The sequence below is a fragment of the Chionomys nivalis genome, chromosome 24, assembly GCF_950005125.1.
Source record: "Chionomys nivalis chromosome 24, mChiNiv1.1, whole genome shotgun sequence".
Lineage (NCBI taxonomy): Eukaryota > Metazoa > Chordata > Mammalia > Rodentia > Cricetidae > Chionomys > Chionomys nivalis.
The window spans coordinates 22388692-22407788 of record NC_080109.1 but is presented as its reverse complement, the minus strand read 5'-3'; the positions used below and the strand labels follow the sequence as shown (position 1 = coordinate 22407788).

Sequence of the window (19097 nt, the reverse complement as noted above, 5' to 3'; positions counted from 1 at the left end):
GCCTGGGCTCCATGACTCTGAATGTTGCTTAGTTGTGGTGTTCTGGAATGGGCTCCACGCGTTTCAAAGAGAAGTTTCCTTGATGAGGGTTGAGGACTAAACGTGTCTTTGGGTTTAAAGACACATGAGCTAAGAGGATGGCACCAATTGTTATGCTTATAAGTGGGTGGGCATGGAAAAGCCCATGAAACAATACACAAAATTTATAGTTAATTGAGGGATGCTGGGAATGGGAGAAATAGTCTTCCCCAGGGAAGGGCACACCTATTGGTTGTCTAATATCAAATAGTTAGTCCTGAAAACACACATACAAGTAACATTATATAGGGTGAGCAGATTATATTTAGGAATATATATATGTGATACATACATATATATTCATGTTAGAATAATTAATGAATAACGAGGTTGTGAATTTGAAAGAACAAAGGGGTATATGGGAAGGTTTGGGTAGAGACAAGGGAAGGGAGAAATGATGTATTTATATTATAATCTTTAAAAGAAAAGGAAAACATGAAGAGAAAAGATTGTTGTGAGCCTCCAGGTAGATCCTTTAGCAAGAGCATTAAGTGCTCTTAACTGCTGGTCTATCTCTACAGCCCCAAACGTTATGTGTCAAATGAATAAATTAAGTAATGAGCTAAAAATACCTTCTAGAGTTAGCTTAGTGTCTCCAGTCCTAATGTTGTTTGAGACTCATTATTGTCTATAAAAGAGTTACTGTGTCTAAGCTAGTCGCACAGTCTCTCGTGGCTTCAGTATCTGTGGTAACTTCATTACATTTCTCCTTTGTTCATGATTTGACTGGAAGTCACACTTAGAGTGAACGTCTCTGTAACTGCAGGTTTTATTTGGGGAGAGATTAAGCAGATGTGGGACGGCGGCCTGCAGGATTACATTCACGACTGGTGGAATCTCATGGACTTTGTGATGAACTCCTTGTATCTGGCCACAATCTCCCTGAAGATCGTTGCGTTTGTGAAGGTAATTGCTCTTTACATTGTTGATAATGCGCTCATCTAATCCTTAAAGATGAATCTTTGGTTGTATTAATTTTATTAAGAGACCTTTGTGTGGTATTTACTAGCCTGCTATTTTATTTACAGGACTGAAGTACGGGAACGATGCTTGCCCTTTCATTGCTATTGTAAGCATGGCAGAGCTGCTACGGTATCACCTTTCTGCCGATTTAGATGCCTGCCTCAAATGAAATAGCCTTCTAACTCTAGTTCTTTCTAATCCCACTGAACTTCTACTTCAAACACCGCTTAAATTTTGTCAGCCCAAATCTATTTTTGCAAGAGATAACAAATAGGTACATTTTCATTGGCAAATCAAAAGATCGCTCTTTGAAAGCCTCGATGTTGTTGTTTATATTTGAAGTAACAGTTCGACGTGATTGGAACGAATTAGAACGTCTTTGTCCTTGCTCTGTTCATCGTGACACTGACTGTCTGAAATCACCCGCTGGGTTTGTGCACTGGCCCCAGCTACAGCCACCTAGTTCACACAGAGCATTTAGCACTGCGGTGACAATTGTCATTACTTTCGTACTTGGGGGGGGGGGGCTTGTTTCAGGCTCAAGGTGTTGAATTTCCCCTTTTACCGCATTCATTTTGTCTCCTCCTTTTTGCCTCCTTTAAAATATAATAATTACAAAATGATTAGTGAATTGGTGATTTGGGGAAGAGAGATTCTGATTGATGCCACATGAATAATGCATGCAATTTATGATCCCAACTAAAAAAATGCACACACTAAGGTCCTTACTCACTCAGTGACGCTCTAAACAGTGTTCTAATTCTCTATGAATACTCATATATCATAAGATCAAAACTGCCCCAATTGAGAATGTTATGGTTTTGTTATGATTTCTCGTGTGTGTGTGTTATTATAAGCTACAATCACACTCACATGATCTAATATATGACGATTTGAATTTTAGATATATATATTATATAACCATATATAACTAGAGATAAAAATATCTCATATCTTGGTTTTGGCATTACAGTAGTTCTATCTATCTATCTATCTATCTATCTATCTATCTATCTATCTATCCCTTCATCCCTTCGATACAGGATCAGAAAAGAAACACATACATTTACCATTATTAATCTCCCTCAGCTCCTCTTCTATCTTTTCTTAATTTTAAATCTAAGATTTTTGAGCATCTCGTACAATTCTTACTGTATCTATATCATGTCTATCCTGCTTCTCCCCTTTCCACTTCCTCCTGTGCCCCCACTTCCTCCTGTGCCCTCCCTCCACTTCCTTGAAAATTCATGATCTCTTTAATTAGTGCTCTTACAGGTCTCCTTGCCCTCTACTGGTTTCTAGCCTCCTCTCATGACCTCTGGTCCCCGGTGTTCATCTCTCAGACTGGTGTTTAGCCCCATGCACAAGTAAGAACAGGGCACTGCTGACCTCCCTGTGCCTGGCTCGATGCCCTCAGCAGAAATTCATGATTCCATCCTGTAAATGAGATGACTCCATTTCGCGGCTGATTAATATTCTGTCCTATGTGTACTGCATTTTATTTATCTCTCCGTTCTCTAATAAATCAGTCAATCGGTTGACTCTGGCATTGCCTATTATAAACAATGGTGCCATGAGTACAGGGACCCCTTTGATATTATTTCTCATTTTTACGAATTCATTGAGAATTTTGTATTTTGAGCCTAAACTCATTCCCTCCCCAGAGCCTTCCAGGATCCCTCCCCACCCCGCACTTCCTTAGCAGCCCAACTTTGTGTTCTCTCTTCTTCCTAATATATGCTTCCTAGTGCTCTTAGGTTATGGCCTTCCTCTGTAGTGTGACTGGTTGATCAGGAACCACAGCCTTAAAGACAACTGGCCATCCCTCTCCTAGCAGTTCTAAATTGCCAATAGTTCCTCAGCTGGGGTTAGGACTTCTTATCCATTGAAGTCTGACCTTCCCTCTCCACGGAGGGATTTGTCTGGCTTGAACTGGGGCAGGCCTGGTGGATGCTGTCACAAACTGTGAGCTCATATGCACAAGTAACCTGCCATGCCTGGAAAATACTGTTCCGTTATTGTCTCCTATCACCTCTTGTTTTCAATCTCCCTGTGCGTCTTCCACAGCATCTCCTGCACCTTGGGGAGGAAGAGGATAATATAGAGGTCCCATTAGGGCAGAGAATTCCAATCACTATCTATGGCTTGTATCCCTGCAAAAATGAACTTCTCTGATAAGAACTGAGATGTGCATTTGTCTAAGGGTGTAACGATAGATTATTAAAAGTCAGTTTAACAAGCATACCAATTTGATATTTTGACACCATTTCCTACTCTGAAGCTGACTGCCCTGAATCCTTACAGTATTTTTAGTTTAGTGAGGTTCCTTAGATATTTTGCTACCTAACGCATGCATTTGTTTGTATTCCCACCAGCAGTTTTGAGTTGTCTTTCATCTCTGTATTTACCTTACACGGTTATCTTTTGACCTATTTACTAATAACTATTCTGGCTTGGAGAAATAGCATCTTCTTTTGATTTTGACTTACATTTTTGTGATGATTTGTGACATTGGACTTTACTTCATGCGCTCGCTGGCTATTTGTGTTTTCGTTTTCTGAGAAATGTCCAGTCAGATCATTGACCCACTTTTGAAATGGAGGGAGCTACTTGGGTTTTGTTGCTGAGGGTTTTTTTTTTTTTTTTTTTTTTTTTGGTGATTGAGGGAAGACACTTTGAAGATTAAATCAACCAAGAGCTCTTTAAATACAATTACCTTCAAAAACACTTCAAGCAAGATAATTTCCACTCACATTATTACGATACTATTTTTGATGCGGGTCATTTTTCATATGTAAGAATTCAAGTGTTATTGTATATTTAATAGATGAATTGAGCCTTTATATGGGGGAGGGTATGGAGAGAATGGGGGGAGACAGACAGACAGACAGGGAGAGTGTTTAGCATGTGTTCCCAGTATACACCCCTGCAGACCAATCTCCCACAAACTGCGACCCCCCCCAATGTTCCCACAAGCTGTCGGTCCTTTGAGGGACATTGCAGATCCAAATGACAGCACAGCCTTTGAAGCCAAGGCTGCTTATGATGTGACTGCCACTTATCCACCACTTCCTGCTTGTACTGCTTGAAGCAAGCTACTCAATATCTCAAACGCCTTTTCTGGAAAGCAGCAATAATCTTCAGACTTGGTGAGAGGAGCTCATATAAAAACTAAGTATTTACTCTGGCTCTGTAGGATACCCTGCTTTGGTCTCTGTTGCTGTGATAAACACCAAGACCAAAAGCAACTTGGGGGAAGAAAGGGTTTACTTCCTCTTGGAGCTTACAGGGCATCTGGAAAGGAAGTCCAGACAGGAACCTGGAGGCACGAACTGAAGCAGAGATCATGAAGGACTGCTTCTTACCTGCTTTCTTTCCAAAGTTCAGGTTGTTTTTCTTACACAACCCAGGGCCACCAGCACAGAGTTGGCATCTCCCACAGTGACGGCACCAGCCTTTGTCAGTCATTAATCAAGAATAGCCCCAAAGACTGACCTACAAGCCATTCTGAGGAAGGAAATTCTTCAGCTGACACCACTTTTGCCTGTTTGTAGACGCCTGTCACTTGCATCCAGTTGACATAAACTAACGCACTTGTATATATAAGGTTACAGCATCCATAGACTAGGCATACAGGCACAGAGGACTTGACTTTTCTCTGATTATGAGCTTTGGTTGTGCTTGCTTGCATGCTTTGGTGCTTTTTGTACTAATGGGATGGTTGTTTTTAAATTTTTCTTTAATGTACAATCGCTTCTTGATCTCCAGAACACCGTTTTAAATCTTATTTTGGCTTCATTGAGACTGGTTCAGAACTACTTTTTACCCAGCTCATTTCCACATGTAAAGCTTGTCTCGCAAGCTTATCTTCAGTCATTTGACAGGTATGAGTAAATCTCTATACCTCTTGACTGCGTAACATATAATTTCAACCATCAAAATTATTATGAATAATTTTATACAAGCAATTGATTTCACAGCCATGGTAGAGTTTTTGCATCATTTTGATAAGTAGTTTTGACTGGATGACTTCACTGAATCTCCCTCTTACCAGTTAACAGAATTACAAGGACTGTTGCTTCTGTCTTACGAGTGATCTCACACCAGAGTCAGCTCCTCGGATACAGTGTTTGCTGTGAGGTTCTTCAGTTTTGTAACAAGGACAATTAAATCCTGCTAGAAACAATGTTCTAGAATTATCTGCTAGGGAAGAAATTCTTAGGCTTTTCTCTTTTCTTTTTCTACTTTATTAGCACATAGAGAAACATTTTCATCTTGTAACATAGTCATTAAAATCAATATATTTTTTTCTGTAACCTTGTGTGATGAATGTGCATGCCATATTTCATCACTAAATCAAATATCTGAGACTATCAACCTATAAAGAGAAAAGGTCTTCTTTGGTTCACAGATTGAAGGTGGTGGTCCGTGGTCACTTGACACTTCTGTACTATGTTAGAAAATGTATGACAGAGAAAAACTAGCCATCTATGAGTGGGACAAAAGGAATAAGGAAGAAAGCAGGGTCCCATCTTTGGACATCCCCCTAGGTGGCACAGCATCTGAAAGGGTTTACCATCTCCCATTAGCATGGAACTGAAGGCCATGCCTTTAGCAAATCAGCCTTAGGAAGACATTCTAGATCCAACTACGGGCAACAGCCATTTTCATAAAATATCTACCTAAAAGTTTAACTCGTTTTGATTGACAGTTTGGCTTTTATGAATATTCAGCAGCTTATAAAGGGCATGAAGGCGAAGTTGCATATTTTCCTATAATCTAGGGACATATGATCCAACGTTATGATTCACTCCATCATCAGCCCGTAACCCTCCTGTCAACCTACTCCTCTCACTGTCCCTAACCGCCCAGCTTTATCTAGAAGTCCACATTCCTACCAATGATTCACCTTCCAGCGCTTCCTTGTCCTTCAGCATGCCTGATTCTTCTCTTGTGATTTTAGAGCTTCAAAAGGGAAGAACTTCAGGAGACAGTCCTCCACTCAGGAGACATTAGGAACCCACAACACATGGCTGGTTATGTCTACAACAAAGAGGAGTTCTCTCAGAAAGGTTAATCCCAGCAGAAAGGGAGGCTTTAGGCAAAATTATGTCACAGTAGGAGTCCAGTGAAAAACAATGGTGGGGTGGCCAGTGTACGTGTTGGCCTCAGAAAGGGAGGAGGTGTGTAGAACACCTACTGCTCGCTCCCTCACAGATTACTCTACAAAACTAGCCTACCATCTTGGGCCTTTGGGATCCTAATATCCACTTATCTCCTTCCGAGGTAACATGCTCAAAATTACTATTTTGAAGTCCTTTTCTTATGATTTAGCTAAACTGATTTTCTTGGGGAATGGTACTGAAGGAATGCTGGCTTCTGGTGGAAGCATACTGTCTTGGCTGTTGGTGGTTGTATTTTTGTGCTGGGAACTAGACCTCTGGGGTTATGGTGTTTGCAGTGTTTCTCCGTGTAGCTATCTCTGTATGTGCTCAGTTCTTTAGTTGCTCTTACCACACTCTTACAGGTCATAGACCAGAAGAATGATGCTTGTTTTTCAGTAGGGGCCATTCTGTGTCTTAGGGTTCAGACTCTGACTGTTCCAGGATTTGAAGTTCTGGCTAGAACTCTGGTTTCAGACTCCAGGCACTACTGATGGGTTCAATGATGATGCAGTAGGTGGGGTGGGTGGCATGCTACTCTGAAGGTCTCTTTTGTGACTTGGGTCCTATCTTAATCAATGTTCTGGTGCTGCAAAGAGACATCATGACCACAGCAACTCATAAAAGAAAGCATTAAACTGAGAGCTTGTTTACAGCTTCACATGTAAACCAGTTTTACAGTTTTAGCCCTTTATCATCGTGGAAGAAAGCATGGTGGCACACAGGCAGAAATGGAGCTGAAGAAACAGCTGAGAGCCACATCCTGATCAGTTGTCTGGCTGAGAGAGAGAGATTCTGGGCCTGGCTTGGGCTTTTAAAACCGCAAAGCCCACCCCTAGTGACACACTTTCTCCAAGAAGGCTGTATGTCCTAATCTTTTCAAACAGTGCCACTCCCTGGTGACCAAGCATTCAAATTTACAAGCCTTTGAGAACCATCCTCATCCAAACTGCCACAGGTCCACCTCCACTAAGGGAGGAGGAGGCAGAGCTAGAGGTACCCTAGAGTTGCCAGGAATGGCAGCATATCTGAAGGGTTGGAGGTAATTGTGAGGAGGCTGGAGTATGGATTCCCTAGAAAGAACAGATGAGGGAAAATAGGGATGGTCTCCCTGAGCCCCAGCCACATGTGGTGGCTGTGGGGTCCCTCCAGGTTGTTGGGGAGTGACAAAAAGATGGGGCGGGGCTTGGAGGAGTGGCTGAATTGGTCAGCAAGGAAGAACTAGGGGAACCCTGGACCCACAGCACCAGGAAACCAAAACCCAAGGGGATGGAAGTAGGCTAGGAGGAGGAGCTGGGACCAAAATCAAATTTCCAAATTGACATGCTAATATCTAACAGGTTTAGAAAATACAGCCAGTGGGCAAATACTTTATTCTTTATAGATTCAAAGAACATTGTGGTTTGCAAAGCTTTTTAATTGCTTCTTAAAGCAATGGCTTATTCACTTACTTTATCTCAATGTGCAGCCAGGCTGACTTTGAATTCATCCTATAGCGTATGCTGCCCTCCAAGTCACAATCCTCTCTTGAGTCTTGGGTGCTGGGATTACAGGTGTACACTGCTCTGCCTGACTCAGTGACCTCCGTAGAAACCTAAGAAAATGCACATGTGCATGGCCAGATTAAAGCAGAGTGGAAATGAATGCGCCATAGCACCTCTTATTCACTGCTCATGTCTCTGTTCTCTGACAAGAACCAAGGTGTCTGCATCAGGAAACAGATGAAGTATTGATTTACACTATGATCTGAACATCAGTCCCCATGTTCCAATTCCCCAATGAGGATGTGTGTATTGAGAGCCAGATGTGCCCCCGTGCACAAGGGATTTATACTACAGGAAAGGAAGTAGGAAATTATGAATCTCAGAATTTACGGGATACAGCTGAGCTAGCTGCTCATCTTTCCCCCGGGGACAGAAAGATCTGAACTTTCTTAAGTAAATAAATATTCTCTTGAGAACAAGGTCCCTGGGATTATTATCCAGAGAATGGAAGCCTCTGGCTCCAGGGAAGATATCAGTGAGTCCCTCAGGAGCCTTTGTAACTTCAAATGGGGATTTGCCATTACAACACAATTAAACCCAAATAGCAGCCATGTTTGCTCAAGAAGGCGATGTGTGGCATGATATTGTCGGTAAGGCATCACTTCCTAACAGCTACCCACCCTACGAGACTCTGAATCCAGTATGGGTGCTGATATTAGGGCCGGGCGAGAGTCTCATCCTTTAGAAGATTTCCCCTTAGGATTCTTCCAGTTACAGTCAAAATCACCCACTAAGAAGGTTCTGTGTCCATCACTGTGTTAGGGTCTCATGATGGCTTCTACAGCAGGTTGTCTCCAACTGCTACAGCACTGCTATTAAGGCAAAGCCTCTCCTCTCTACTGGGACTCTAAAAGCCTCGACAGCATATAGACCCTATACATCTCTAACCTTTTCTCCCCTACTCCCACAATGCCTTGCGCTAATGTCCTTAAGTGTTTGTGTTATAATTAGTTGTATCTGTCTGTGTCCTAGTCTATGACAATATTATAGGCAAAAAATTTGTCCTAAGCACTCGTGGTACACAGTATGGAGTATTGATCATTTCAAGACGTTTTAAAAAGTGCTTCCTTCCTTATCAATATACTTCCTCTGTCAGACTGTATATTGTTTGTAACTCAAGAACACCAACTAGGATTTCAAAAAATAATCATTTTTTTCTTGTTCAGACTTGATTGTTTTATGGTGTCCCTCAAGCAAGAGTCTACAAGTTGAATCTGGTCAATTGAATAAGCTGAGGAGTTGTGTTCTTTGCAAGATTTTAAAATACAACATAACAATCAAAAACAAATTGATTAGCATATGAAGATTTTTAGCACATGGACATACATTAGAAATAAGGACAGACTTGTCCAACCATGTGAATTAAAGCTCATGAGTTATAAGGCAATGAATTTCTGTCTTTGCATAGCTTACCCTAGCCCAGTGGTTCTCAACCTTCCTAAAGCTGCGGCCCTTTAATACAGTTCCTCAGTTGTAGAGACTCCCCAACCATAAATTTCTTTTCATTGCTACTCTTATTTTGCTACTGTTGTGATTCATAATGTAAATATCCTTGTTTTTTCATGATACGTTTTTTGATGATGTTTTTTGACCCCTGTGAAAGGGCCATTCAACCTCCAAAAGGGGTCATGACCCACAGGTTGAGAATTACTGCCCCAGCTACTGCCATCGTAAAGGATATACCTTCCAAACAGTGCCAGAGGTGGACCCAGGAAAACACCACAGACCTGAACTCGACTCTGTCAGCGTGTGTGTTTACTTCCCCTTCCTTTCTCTTTCCCCAGTACAGTGCTCTGAACCCACGGGACTCATGGGACATGTGGCACCCCACCCTGGTGGCAGAGGCTCTATTTGCTATTGCAAACATCTTCAGTTCCCTGCGGCTGATCTCATTGTTCACTGCCAATTCGCACCTGGGACCTCTGCAGATATCGCTGGGACGGATGCTTCTGGACATCCTAAAATTCCTCTTCATCTACTGCCTCGTGCTGCTCGCCTTTGCAAATGGCCTAAATCAGCTGTACTTCTACTATGAAGAAACAAAGGGGTTAAACTGCAAAGGCATCCGGTGTGAGAAGCAGAACAATGCCTTTTCCACGTAAGTCGGGGAGGCAGTGTTCCTCTTGGTAAACGCTGGGCGGAGTGAAGAGTATATGCCTTCACAGATTTCAAAAATCCACCCCATGGTTACAAAGGAAATGGAGAATTAAAGCTATGAATAATGCAGGAAATGGAATTAGCATGGCTTTGAATAGAAATGTAAACTTCTGGCATTCAGAAAAAAAAAATACCGGGTACATTTATTTTAAGTTTTAGTAAATGGTCTTTTCTTTTAAATGACCTCAGGAAAAGGAAAGGCTATCTATCCTGTTTGAAAATGTAGAATTCAAAAAGGAAGCCTATGTATTATTGACATCTTATACGTACGTATGCATGTGCAATCAGTCTTGTTAGAAAGTCCAAGTGTTTTCTGCATTTCCACATGACCCTTCATGTGTTTCTCTTGACTCTTAGTGTGGTATGCAAAAACATAAACATGCAAATATTATCCAAAATGGATACTCGAGTCTGCCCATTATAATTACCTCGGAAACGTTTCCTGTAAGCTTACACGAGGATGAGCAGTTATACACGGCCACTGTCAAATTCTGGTGACTCTCATAAGCAGAATTGATGGCAGCCCACGCTCAGAAGAGACTCGTGTGCCCTGCCACCGTCTCACAGGCTTTTCTGCCTGTGTCTGTTTCCTTCCCACTGTGAGAAACAAAGGTTAGCAGGTTAAGACGCTGGGTGACTTCTCTATACACAGCCACACCAGTTTGGACTCATGCTTGCTTTGTAACTTTAATAAGCAGCCTCTTTCATGGGCCCTCATAGAACTATACGCGCTGCAAAAGAAACAGTAAGGTTCCAACTAGAAGGCATTTCGCATAACCTAAATTACTCGGAGCTAGAATGCTCTAGTTGCTTTAATCCTGCATCTGTTTGTTTTTATCCTGATATTTAAAACTCCATTTTAATTAACCAACATCTGCTTGTGTGCACAGAGGATTCAATCTCACCCTTTTAGATACAAACTCCCAGTGGGAAGAAATCATGTGATCCTGATTCCCCCTGTCTCACCTTTGCATCCTTGGGCCCAGCCAGTTAACTTGGCCTCCTCCTCGGTTGCCTTTTCACCTTAGTTTGAAGGGAGGTAGTGAAATCTTCATCCTTGTTTGCTAGAACTTTAGATGGCTAGCCATTTCCTGACTGTATGTGGTTATTTTTGCCTTGTGACTTGGCCGAAGGCAATGAGGACAAGAGAATCACGAGGACCCAGATCCCACCACCCTCCCCCTGTACCTGTCAGAATCTTCCTGGACATTGTCTGGTGACGACTGTCTCTGTGGCTTTGTGACCAGGCTCCACCTCTCCTAAAACCTTTGCTGCTTCCTTCGTGCTATCTTATTAGAAGCTCTTTGTTGGGTCCTCCTCCTGTGTGTGCTGCTGAGTCCTTCCTGTGTGCTGCATCCCTGAAAGAGCTTCTACACAGCACCTATGGCAAAGTCACCCCCTCCCTCATTATTCTTAATTTAATGGAAAAGATCTCACTCACATCCGAACCCTTCGTACCTGCCTGACTTCCTGGCCCGTAGCAAGGCTACTGTCACACTGTCCCTGTTTGTGATACCCAATCATCCCCTTGTTCCTAATGTTGGTTTATTAGTACATGATTAATTATAATATCAGACCAAAAGCATTATAGTCAGATGTCCAATGTAAAATTCTGACATAGATTTATTCCAAAAATAAATATTAGATTCGTTCAACCTCAGTATGGTTTTAATTGATTTGCACCCACAATTTCTTCTATGACTTGAGAGGCAATAGACAGTTGCATATCCCAGAAATTGTAGGACTAAATCTTTTGACACCCTCCCCAAAAGATCAGATGTTTCATCTAAATTACTTTTTCCTGCAAATGACAATGACAATTATGTTTTTCGCAATGATATTAAAAGCTAAATGATACAACTAACCCTGAATATTATTAAATCGGGTGTGTTAGCCTTAAGCTTATCCCTAGCTGACTCTGCTGTGATGTAACAGATGTCTCTCGTCCTACAAGGGGCATATGGCGACACTTGGCATCTCTTGATATCTACCCTTCATAGCTGCGTTTTCACTTTCAGTTTTTCTGCCACAATTTTTTTCACTGTTTTGCTACCCATTATTGCAGAGATTATATTCCATACGACATTAAAATCAGTTCATGACTCACACAGGGCCTGTGCTAGCATCGTGGGTCCTTAAAGACAGTAGCACGTCCTGAGCGGTATTATGTTTGGTGCACTGCTGTTTCATTAGCTTCTCAGCTCTCCCTCCTGGATGGCAGCTGTCCCATAGCAGCACGCCCTCGTGTCCCTTCCTCTCCTCAGTACCACCCTGTATCAACATCTCTCTCCACCTCTCAGTCGTTCTTTTTTTTTTTTAGTTTGCTTTTAACTTTTATTTATTTTTTTTATTAATTAATTTATTTAATTATTAAAGATTTCTGCCTCTTCCCCGCCACCACCTCCCATTCCCTCCCCCTCCCCCAATCAAGTCTTCCTTCCTCCTCAGCCCAAAGAGCAAGCAGGTTTCTCTGCCCTGTGGGAGGTCCAAGGACCACCCACCTCCATCCAGGTCTATTAAGGTGAGCATCCAAACTACCTGGGCTCCCACAAAGCCATTACGTGCAATAGGATCAAGAACCCATTGCCATTGTTCTTCAGTTCTCAGTAGTCCTCATTGTCCATTATGTTCAGCGAGACCGGTTTTGTCCCATGCTTTTTCAGACCCCGGCCAGCTGGCCTTGGTGAGTTCCCGATAGAACATCCCCATTGCCTCAGTGTGTGGGTGCACCCCTCGCAGTCCTGAGTTCCTTGCTCGTGCTCACTCTCCTTCTGCTCCTCCTATGGATCGTGAGACTTAGCTCCTGAGTGTGGTGCAGGGCACTGTAATCACTGGCTCTAGTGAATAGTTATCATCTTAGAGCATATTCAGTGGGAGTCCCAAAGGAAAGCTTGGGTTATGGACCGCTCACTAGTCTCTTTCCAAACCTCCCCTTCCTCATGCCCAGACCTCTTAGCCACACAGGGAGGTAAAACCTTGGCTTCATCATTGTGCTTCCCTCCCCCTCCACTCTATATGTCTTTCTCACCGTCTGCATCATCTTGTCAATCTTTCTTTGTTCACTGCCCAGACTCAAGTCTACTTCCTGTCACTGAGTTTGTTCTGTCTGTCTGTCTGTCTGTAAGATCTTTCTAGACCAAGATTAGAGGCTCCACCATCTAAGTTCATAATGAATACCTATCTCTTACCAGATTCACCCTTAACCTTGCTGGACTTCGTCAATCCTTCAGTGGTCTGGCCTTTGTTTCCTTTTCCATTTTTTTTTCAAGGTCTTAACATTATTTTACTCTTTCCTAACAAATTGATTATGAATCCCCAGTATATAATTTTCTTTTTCCTTTCAGTGGTCCCTTATTTTGCCTTTGCACTTCTCAATCTTTTCATCTTCTCAGAGAAATTTTTTTCCAGGACTCATTCCTTGATGCCTACCTGCTGTGGGCTCGCAGTGAGCACAGACCATGACCAGGTCTGTAGCAGGCTTTTTCTTTTGGGCCACCAACCCACTCTCAAATCAGGACATGGAGACTTATTATTAGTTATGAACGTTTGGCCTTAGCTTATGCTCATTTCTGGCTAGCCCTTATAATTTAAGATGTCTCTCTTCATCTGTTTTGCCTCAGGGCTTTTTACCTTTCTTCCTGTGTCTGCTGATTGGTGGCTGGCTGGCCCTGGGCATCTCCTTCACTTTATCCCTTTTTCTCTCCTATCTTCTTCTTTCTTCACCTTGTTCTTCTCCCGGCTAGATTTCTCCTCCTTTTTATTCTCCCTGCCTGCTGCCAGCCCTGCTCCCTACCTCTCTCTAGCTGTTAACCACTCAGCTCTTTATTAGACCAATCAGGTGCCTTAGACAGGCAAGGTGAAAAAAAAATGCAACACATCTTTACATAGTTAAACAAATGCAGCATAAACAAATGTAACACACCTTGACACAGTTAAAGTAATATCCCACAGCATAAACAATGTAGCACATCTTTACCTAGTTAAAGTACTATGCCACAACACTGGTCTGCTAAGACAAAATGGATACAGCTCCCACTCCCTTTGTGTTTTGTAGTTTCCTCATTGACATGTGAAAAACTGCTCCATCCTTAAGACTCTCAACTATTTGGGCAGTGGTGGTGCATGCCTTTAATCCCAGCCCTGGGGAGGCAGAGGCTGTGAACATCTGTGAGTTTTGGGCCAGCCTGGTCTATAAGAGCTAATTCCAGGAAGGGCTCCAAAGCCACAGAGAAACCCAGTCTCAAAATAAATAAATAAATAAATAAATAAACTATTTGGTGACTGAAATAAATCTATTCAGAAGTTTTAGCTAACTGCCCCGGCAAGGGATTTGCCCAGGAAGTGGGGGTCTTATGACGTTGTCTGATTAAGCACAGCTCATTTGAGTGTATTGGAGCTCAATTCATAATGTCTTGTACTGGCCAATTAAGGTCATATTTTACATATTTTAAGATGAAATTTTTGGGTAGAAAACAAACAAATATTGAGTTGCGTCTTGTCATGAATTTGTTCCATCATCATTTTAGTCTCCCAGGACAAGAGGAAATCTCTGCCTCAGAGCACATTGTTTTCCTTGCTTATTCCATGTCTCTAGCTGTAAATATTTAGCCAAAAAGGAATAGGATCATTCAAAAAGTAACAGCTGAAAAAAATACCTTCACAGGGAAATAAATGAAATCTTATTTTCAGAAAAGCAAAACTCTCATCCATATAAAGTGGGTCTTCAGTTTAGACATCAACACAGATATTATGTCATATGAGTTAATTAGGTTGTGGTATTGCCTTGGGAAATTAATAAGCATTTCCTAAAAAAAAAAAAAACTTTTCACTCACACATTGTGGAAAATATTAGCCACATGGAGGTCTTCTGAGATGTCATCCAGCTAATGAATCCGAAATTTATGGACATCATGGGTTCCAGTGGATTTGAGAAGCAGTAATATTCCTTCCTGGAAGCATTGGCTTTGAAATATTAACCTACATCACAATCCAATAAGAAATCAACTCATTGAGGGATGCCTGAATACCAGGCGCTTAGTTCATCTGTGAAGCAAATATATTTTAGCTAGGTAAAATGTCCTGTGAATTTCACCACTGGGTCATCCCACCAAAGAAAAGAAAACTCTACAGTTGATCACGAAATACCATTTTGCATTTTCTTCTGCTAAATCTTAATTCTTAAATGTCTGTAGATATTCACTGAATGATTAATGAAGGTTCTTTGAAAAAAAATGGTTCTTTTACATAGAAGCCAATGGGGACTGTCAATCATGGAAGAACTTTGATTTGCATGGCTGCTTTATCGGAATGCTTGAGGAAGCAACCACAATGGAAAGGCACTTGTAATGTCATCTATTTGTTAGTATTTTATTAAATGTGCTATTCAATATGTAAAATTTTCCTTTTCTGTCCTGTGTGATGCATGTATGCATACATGCATGCATGTATATAAGTACGTATGTACACGTGTGCATGTGCATTTGGAGGGCAGAAGTTGAAGTCTTGTGTCTTCCTCCATAATTCTCTGCTTCACTAAGATGGAATCTCTCACTGAGCCCAAAGCATGCTGATTTAGCTAGCATGGCTGCCAGCCCCAGGAATCTAGTCTCACCTCCTAAAGACGGGATTATGGGCAAAAGTCACAGCTGCCCAGCTTATGTGTGGGTGCCAGGGATTCAGACACCACGTGATGGCTTCCACAGCAGGTCTTGATCTACTGAATCAAATCTTAGCTATGTCATGTAAAACTTTCCCTGAGTTTCTCCCTCATGTCAGGACAAACCCAACTGAAGTATATTTATATGTTCCTATGAGGGGTCATCACTGTCAGGAAAGAAAGGACACAGTTAACTCACATTAGATTCAAAGGATGCCTAAGAGTTACTAAAACATAAAAAAAATTGACCCATAAATCAAATTAAAATATCTCAGCTGAGCAGTGGTGGTGAACGCCTTTAATCCCAGCACTCAGTAGGCAGAGGCAGACGGATCTCTGCCTCTGAGTTCAAGGCTAGACTGGTCTACAAGAGCTAGTTCCAGGACAGGCTCTAAAACTTCAGCGAAACCCTGTCTCAAAGAAACCAAAAAAAAAAAACATTTTCATGAACTTTTCTAGAGTCAAAGAATTCATTTCAGTCTCCCTGACAGTTTGGAGACCCACTGGGCTCTTTCATGTGAAGACATCTTCACCTTCTTATATAACAGAACACCCCTCATTTTGACTAAATTTGGCCAAAACAGCATCTTTGTTACAATTATCTGTCACAGCATTTAACTATTATAAAATATAAATAAAGTTAAATTTTACTCCTAGAATCAGCTTTTCAACTAAAAATATGAAGTTTTCACTTGTGAAAGCAATAGATTTGTGGAATTAAAGGTCTGAGTGGCAATTTAGACATATTTAGTTAGACTCCTTTGATCATGAGGGCTAGAAATGAATTGTGTCGGCACCAGGCATTCTGCTGTAAGAACAATACAGAACTACAGCGCTCAGATCCTCTGAACAAGGAGGACACGCTCAGCTTTAGGGAATTGATGCAGAGCTGGGCACGGAGGCTTAGATCAGTCTCAGCATGATCCTGTGTCTTTCCATAAATTCCCTTCCCTTGTCCTGTGGTTTATCCATCCTTTGTTTCTGCATCCTGGTATTTGCTGTGGCAAACCTCCGGCACACCTTGTTCCCAATGAGCCTTCTAAACTCTATTTCAGGCTCTTTTGGTAACTAACTCACCTTGGTATTTCCTGCAATGAGTATGTCTGCTCATGTTCTCTCCAGGCTGAGGGCCTCATATGAATTATGTCTCTTGGGTCATTTGACCAGGGCTGACCCAACACTCAGACACTAGGTAGGCAGTTTAGGAGAGCGTCAGGGAGCCTTGCTGCTAGAATGTTAGTGACCTGTCCTCCTAATGGCATTCCAGTCTAGTCCTGGTCCCTCTAGAGACTGAAATCCCACCTCCTCACTGTACCAGGTGCCCGAAGGGTTTTGCCTTCATTTTTCTAATATGATGTAAATATAGTCTTATTTTAATCATTTATAAAATTCTATCATCTTTTGCTATACACCAACTGTATTATTGTGTTCTATAGTACAATGAAACAAACATTTCTTAATTTGGGTACAGGTGAGTGAAAGATTATTATGTTTTCTTTGTTTAAGCAAAGGAAATTCACTTATTACCTTGAGTGAGTAAAATGGGCCTTGAAACTAAAAAGCAATCTACAGTGTCTAAGCATTTTGAGACAATTTGCTTTCTGAGGCGGTATACTATGTGTGGGTCCAATTACAAATGCAGAAATCTAAAAACAAAAATTATAATTTGTTTTAATCCTTCCATAACGGAAAGCAAAGCAGAGAAAGGCATGACTGAATTTTATGACTAGTAAGCTTTAGGATTAGTAAGCTTCACATACTGAGAATGGGAATCAACAAGCTTTCTATGAACAGGAGCAAATAGTAAATATTTTAGACACCACAAGTCAATTGTTCTCTGATGTAATTTTGGGCCAACGTGACCAGCAGAAAACAAACCATAGACAATACAAAAATAAACAAGGGTGGCTATGTCTCATAAAGTTTGATTTGCAGATATTAAGTTATAAATTTTACATAATTTCCATGTATCACAAATAATATTGTGATCCTTTTATTTTCCCTCAACCATTTGAGAAATTACAAAACTCTTCTTAACCGTGCAATCATGTTCTTCCAGGGTCTGATCTGAATTCTCCTTTACCCACTTTACTCCAACAAAGTGTAGCTTTCAATGCTCATTGAATAAATAATAAAATACGTAGGAAAAATAAGTCTAATTTTTGTATTTGTTTGATAAAAATATTTTAAATTACTTTATTAAGTTTAATTTTGTAATTTTTGGTTGAAATTGACAGCACATATATGTACATATATAAAATAAGATAACCTTACTGCTTTCATGTTTTATTCCAGGTTATTTGAAACTCTACAGTCCCTGTTTTGGTCAATATTCGGACTCATCAATTTGTATGTTACTAATGTCAATGCCCAGCATGAGTTCACTGAGTTTGTTGGGGCCACCATGTTTGGGACATACAATGTCATCTCTCTGGTTGTCCTACTGAACATGTTAATTGCTATGATGAATAATTCTTATCAACTAATTGCCGTAAGTTGACAACACTACTTTTAATTCCATATCCTTTCTTCAGCGTGTTGTTCTCAGCTATATTCTATCTTATCATCATAGTAAATAAAGTCTATAATCTGATATTGATGAGAGAAATCAGAATAGTTAATGGTCAGTGGTGATGTATATGAACAACAGTGGAGCATAAATGACTGTATATTATTCTATTTTCTAGGCAGAGTAACAGGAACAATTAAGTGAGCCCATATTGCAACAATTAAGTGAGCCCATATTGCCAGGGAGCCATTGCCATGAAACAATTTAGAAAGAGGTCTCTCATCTCTAAGCAGCCCATCAGCTAATTCATCATAAACAAAACTTGTGCCAGGCTATGAAGTTGAAAAGAAATCCCAGAGATAAATCTGGTAAAGGGGAAGCCATAGATATTCAGTTTCTTTGGTTTTTTGTCTTGTTTAGTTTTGTTTTGTTTGTTTGCTTTTTGAGACAGGGTTTCTCTGAAGCTTTGGAGTCTGTCCTGGAACTAGCTCTTGTAAGCTTAGGAAAAAACAGGGGCTGGAGAGATGGCTCAGCAGTTAAGAAAACTTGCTCCTCTTCTGCAGCTCCCAGGTTCAAGTCCCAGCAACCACATGGAGCTATCTACAGTCTATACTACAGTCTCGGGGGATTCAGTGGCCTCTTCTGGCCTCATTTGGCACCAGGCACACATATCACACACACACACACACACACACAGAGAGAGAGAGAGAGAGAGAGAGAGAAAATATCCATGCACATGAAATAAAAATTTTGAAAGCTTAGTAAAAGCAACAAATATAGAAATGATCTTGAATTCCCCAGACAAGTTTGTGGTACAATATATATTATTTAAAATTCTTCCTTTCAAACAACTTAGCATCATTTATTTACTTAAAATTTCAAAACCTCTGCCTAGACATGGTTGCTTACATCTGTAACCCTAGCATTTGGAAGGCTGAGGGGGGTAGACCATTTTTAATTTAAAGCTAGCCTGAGCTACATTGTGATTTCCAGTCCACCCTGGGCTAAAACTTGAGACCCTGTGTCGA

General features: G+C 41.1%; 1 protein-coding gene across 4 annotated transcripts in view; it reads left to right on the top strand.

The window, feature by feature from the left end:
* Trpc4 (transient receptor potential cation channel subfamily C member 4) overlaps positions 1-19097 on the top strand; it is a 162338-nt gene that overhangs the window by 121740 nt on the left and 21501 nt on the right. For all 4 annotated transcript variants that reach the window (XM_057757100.1, XM_057757099.1, XM_057757098.1 and 1 more), the window contains 3 exons: positions 845-984; positions 9532-9845; positions 17856-18051. In XM_057757100.1, coding sequence (XP_057613083.1) covers positions 845-984; positions 9532-9845; positions 17856-18051 — 650 coding nt within the window. The remainder of the gene's footprint in view (positions 1-844; positions 985-9531; positions 9846-17855; positions 18052-19097) is intronic.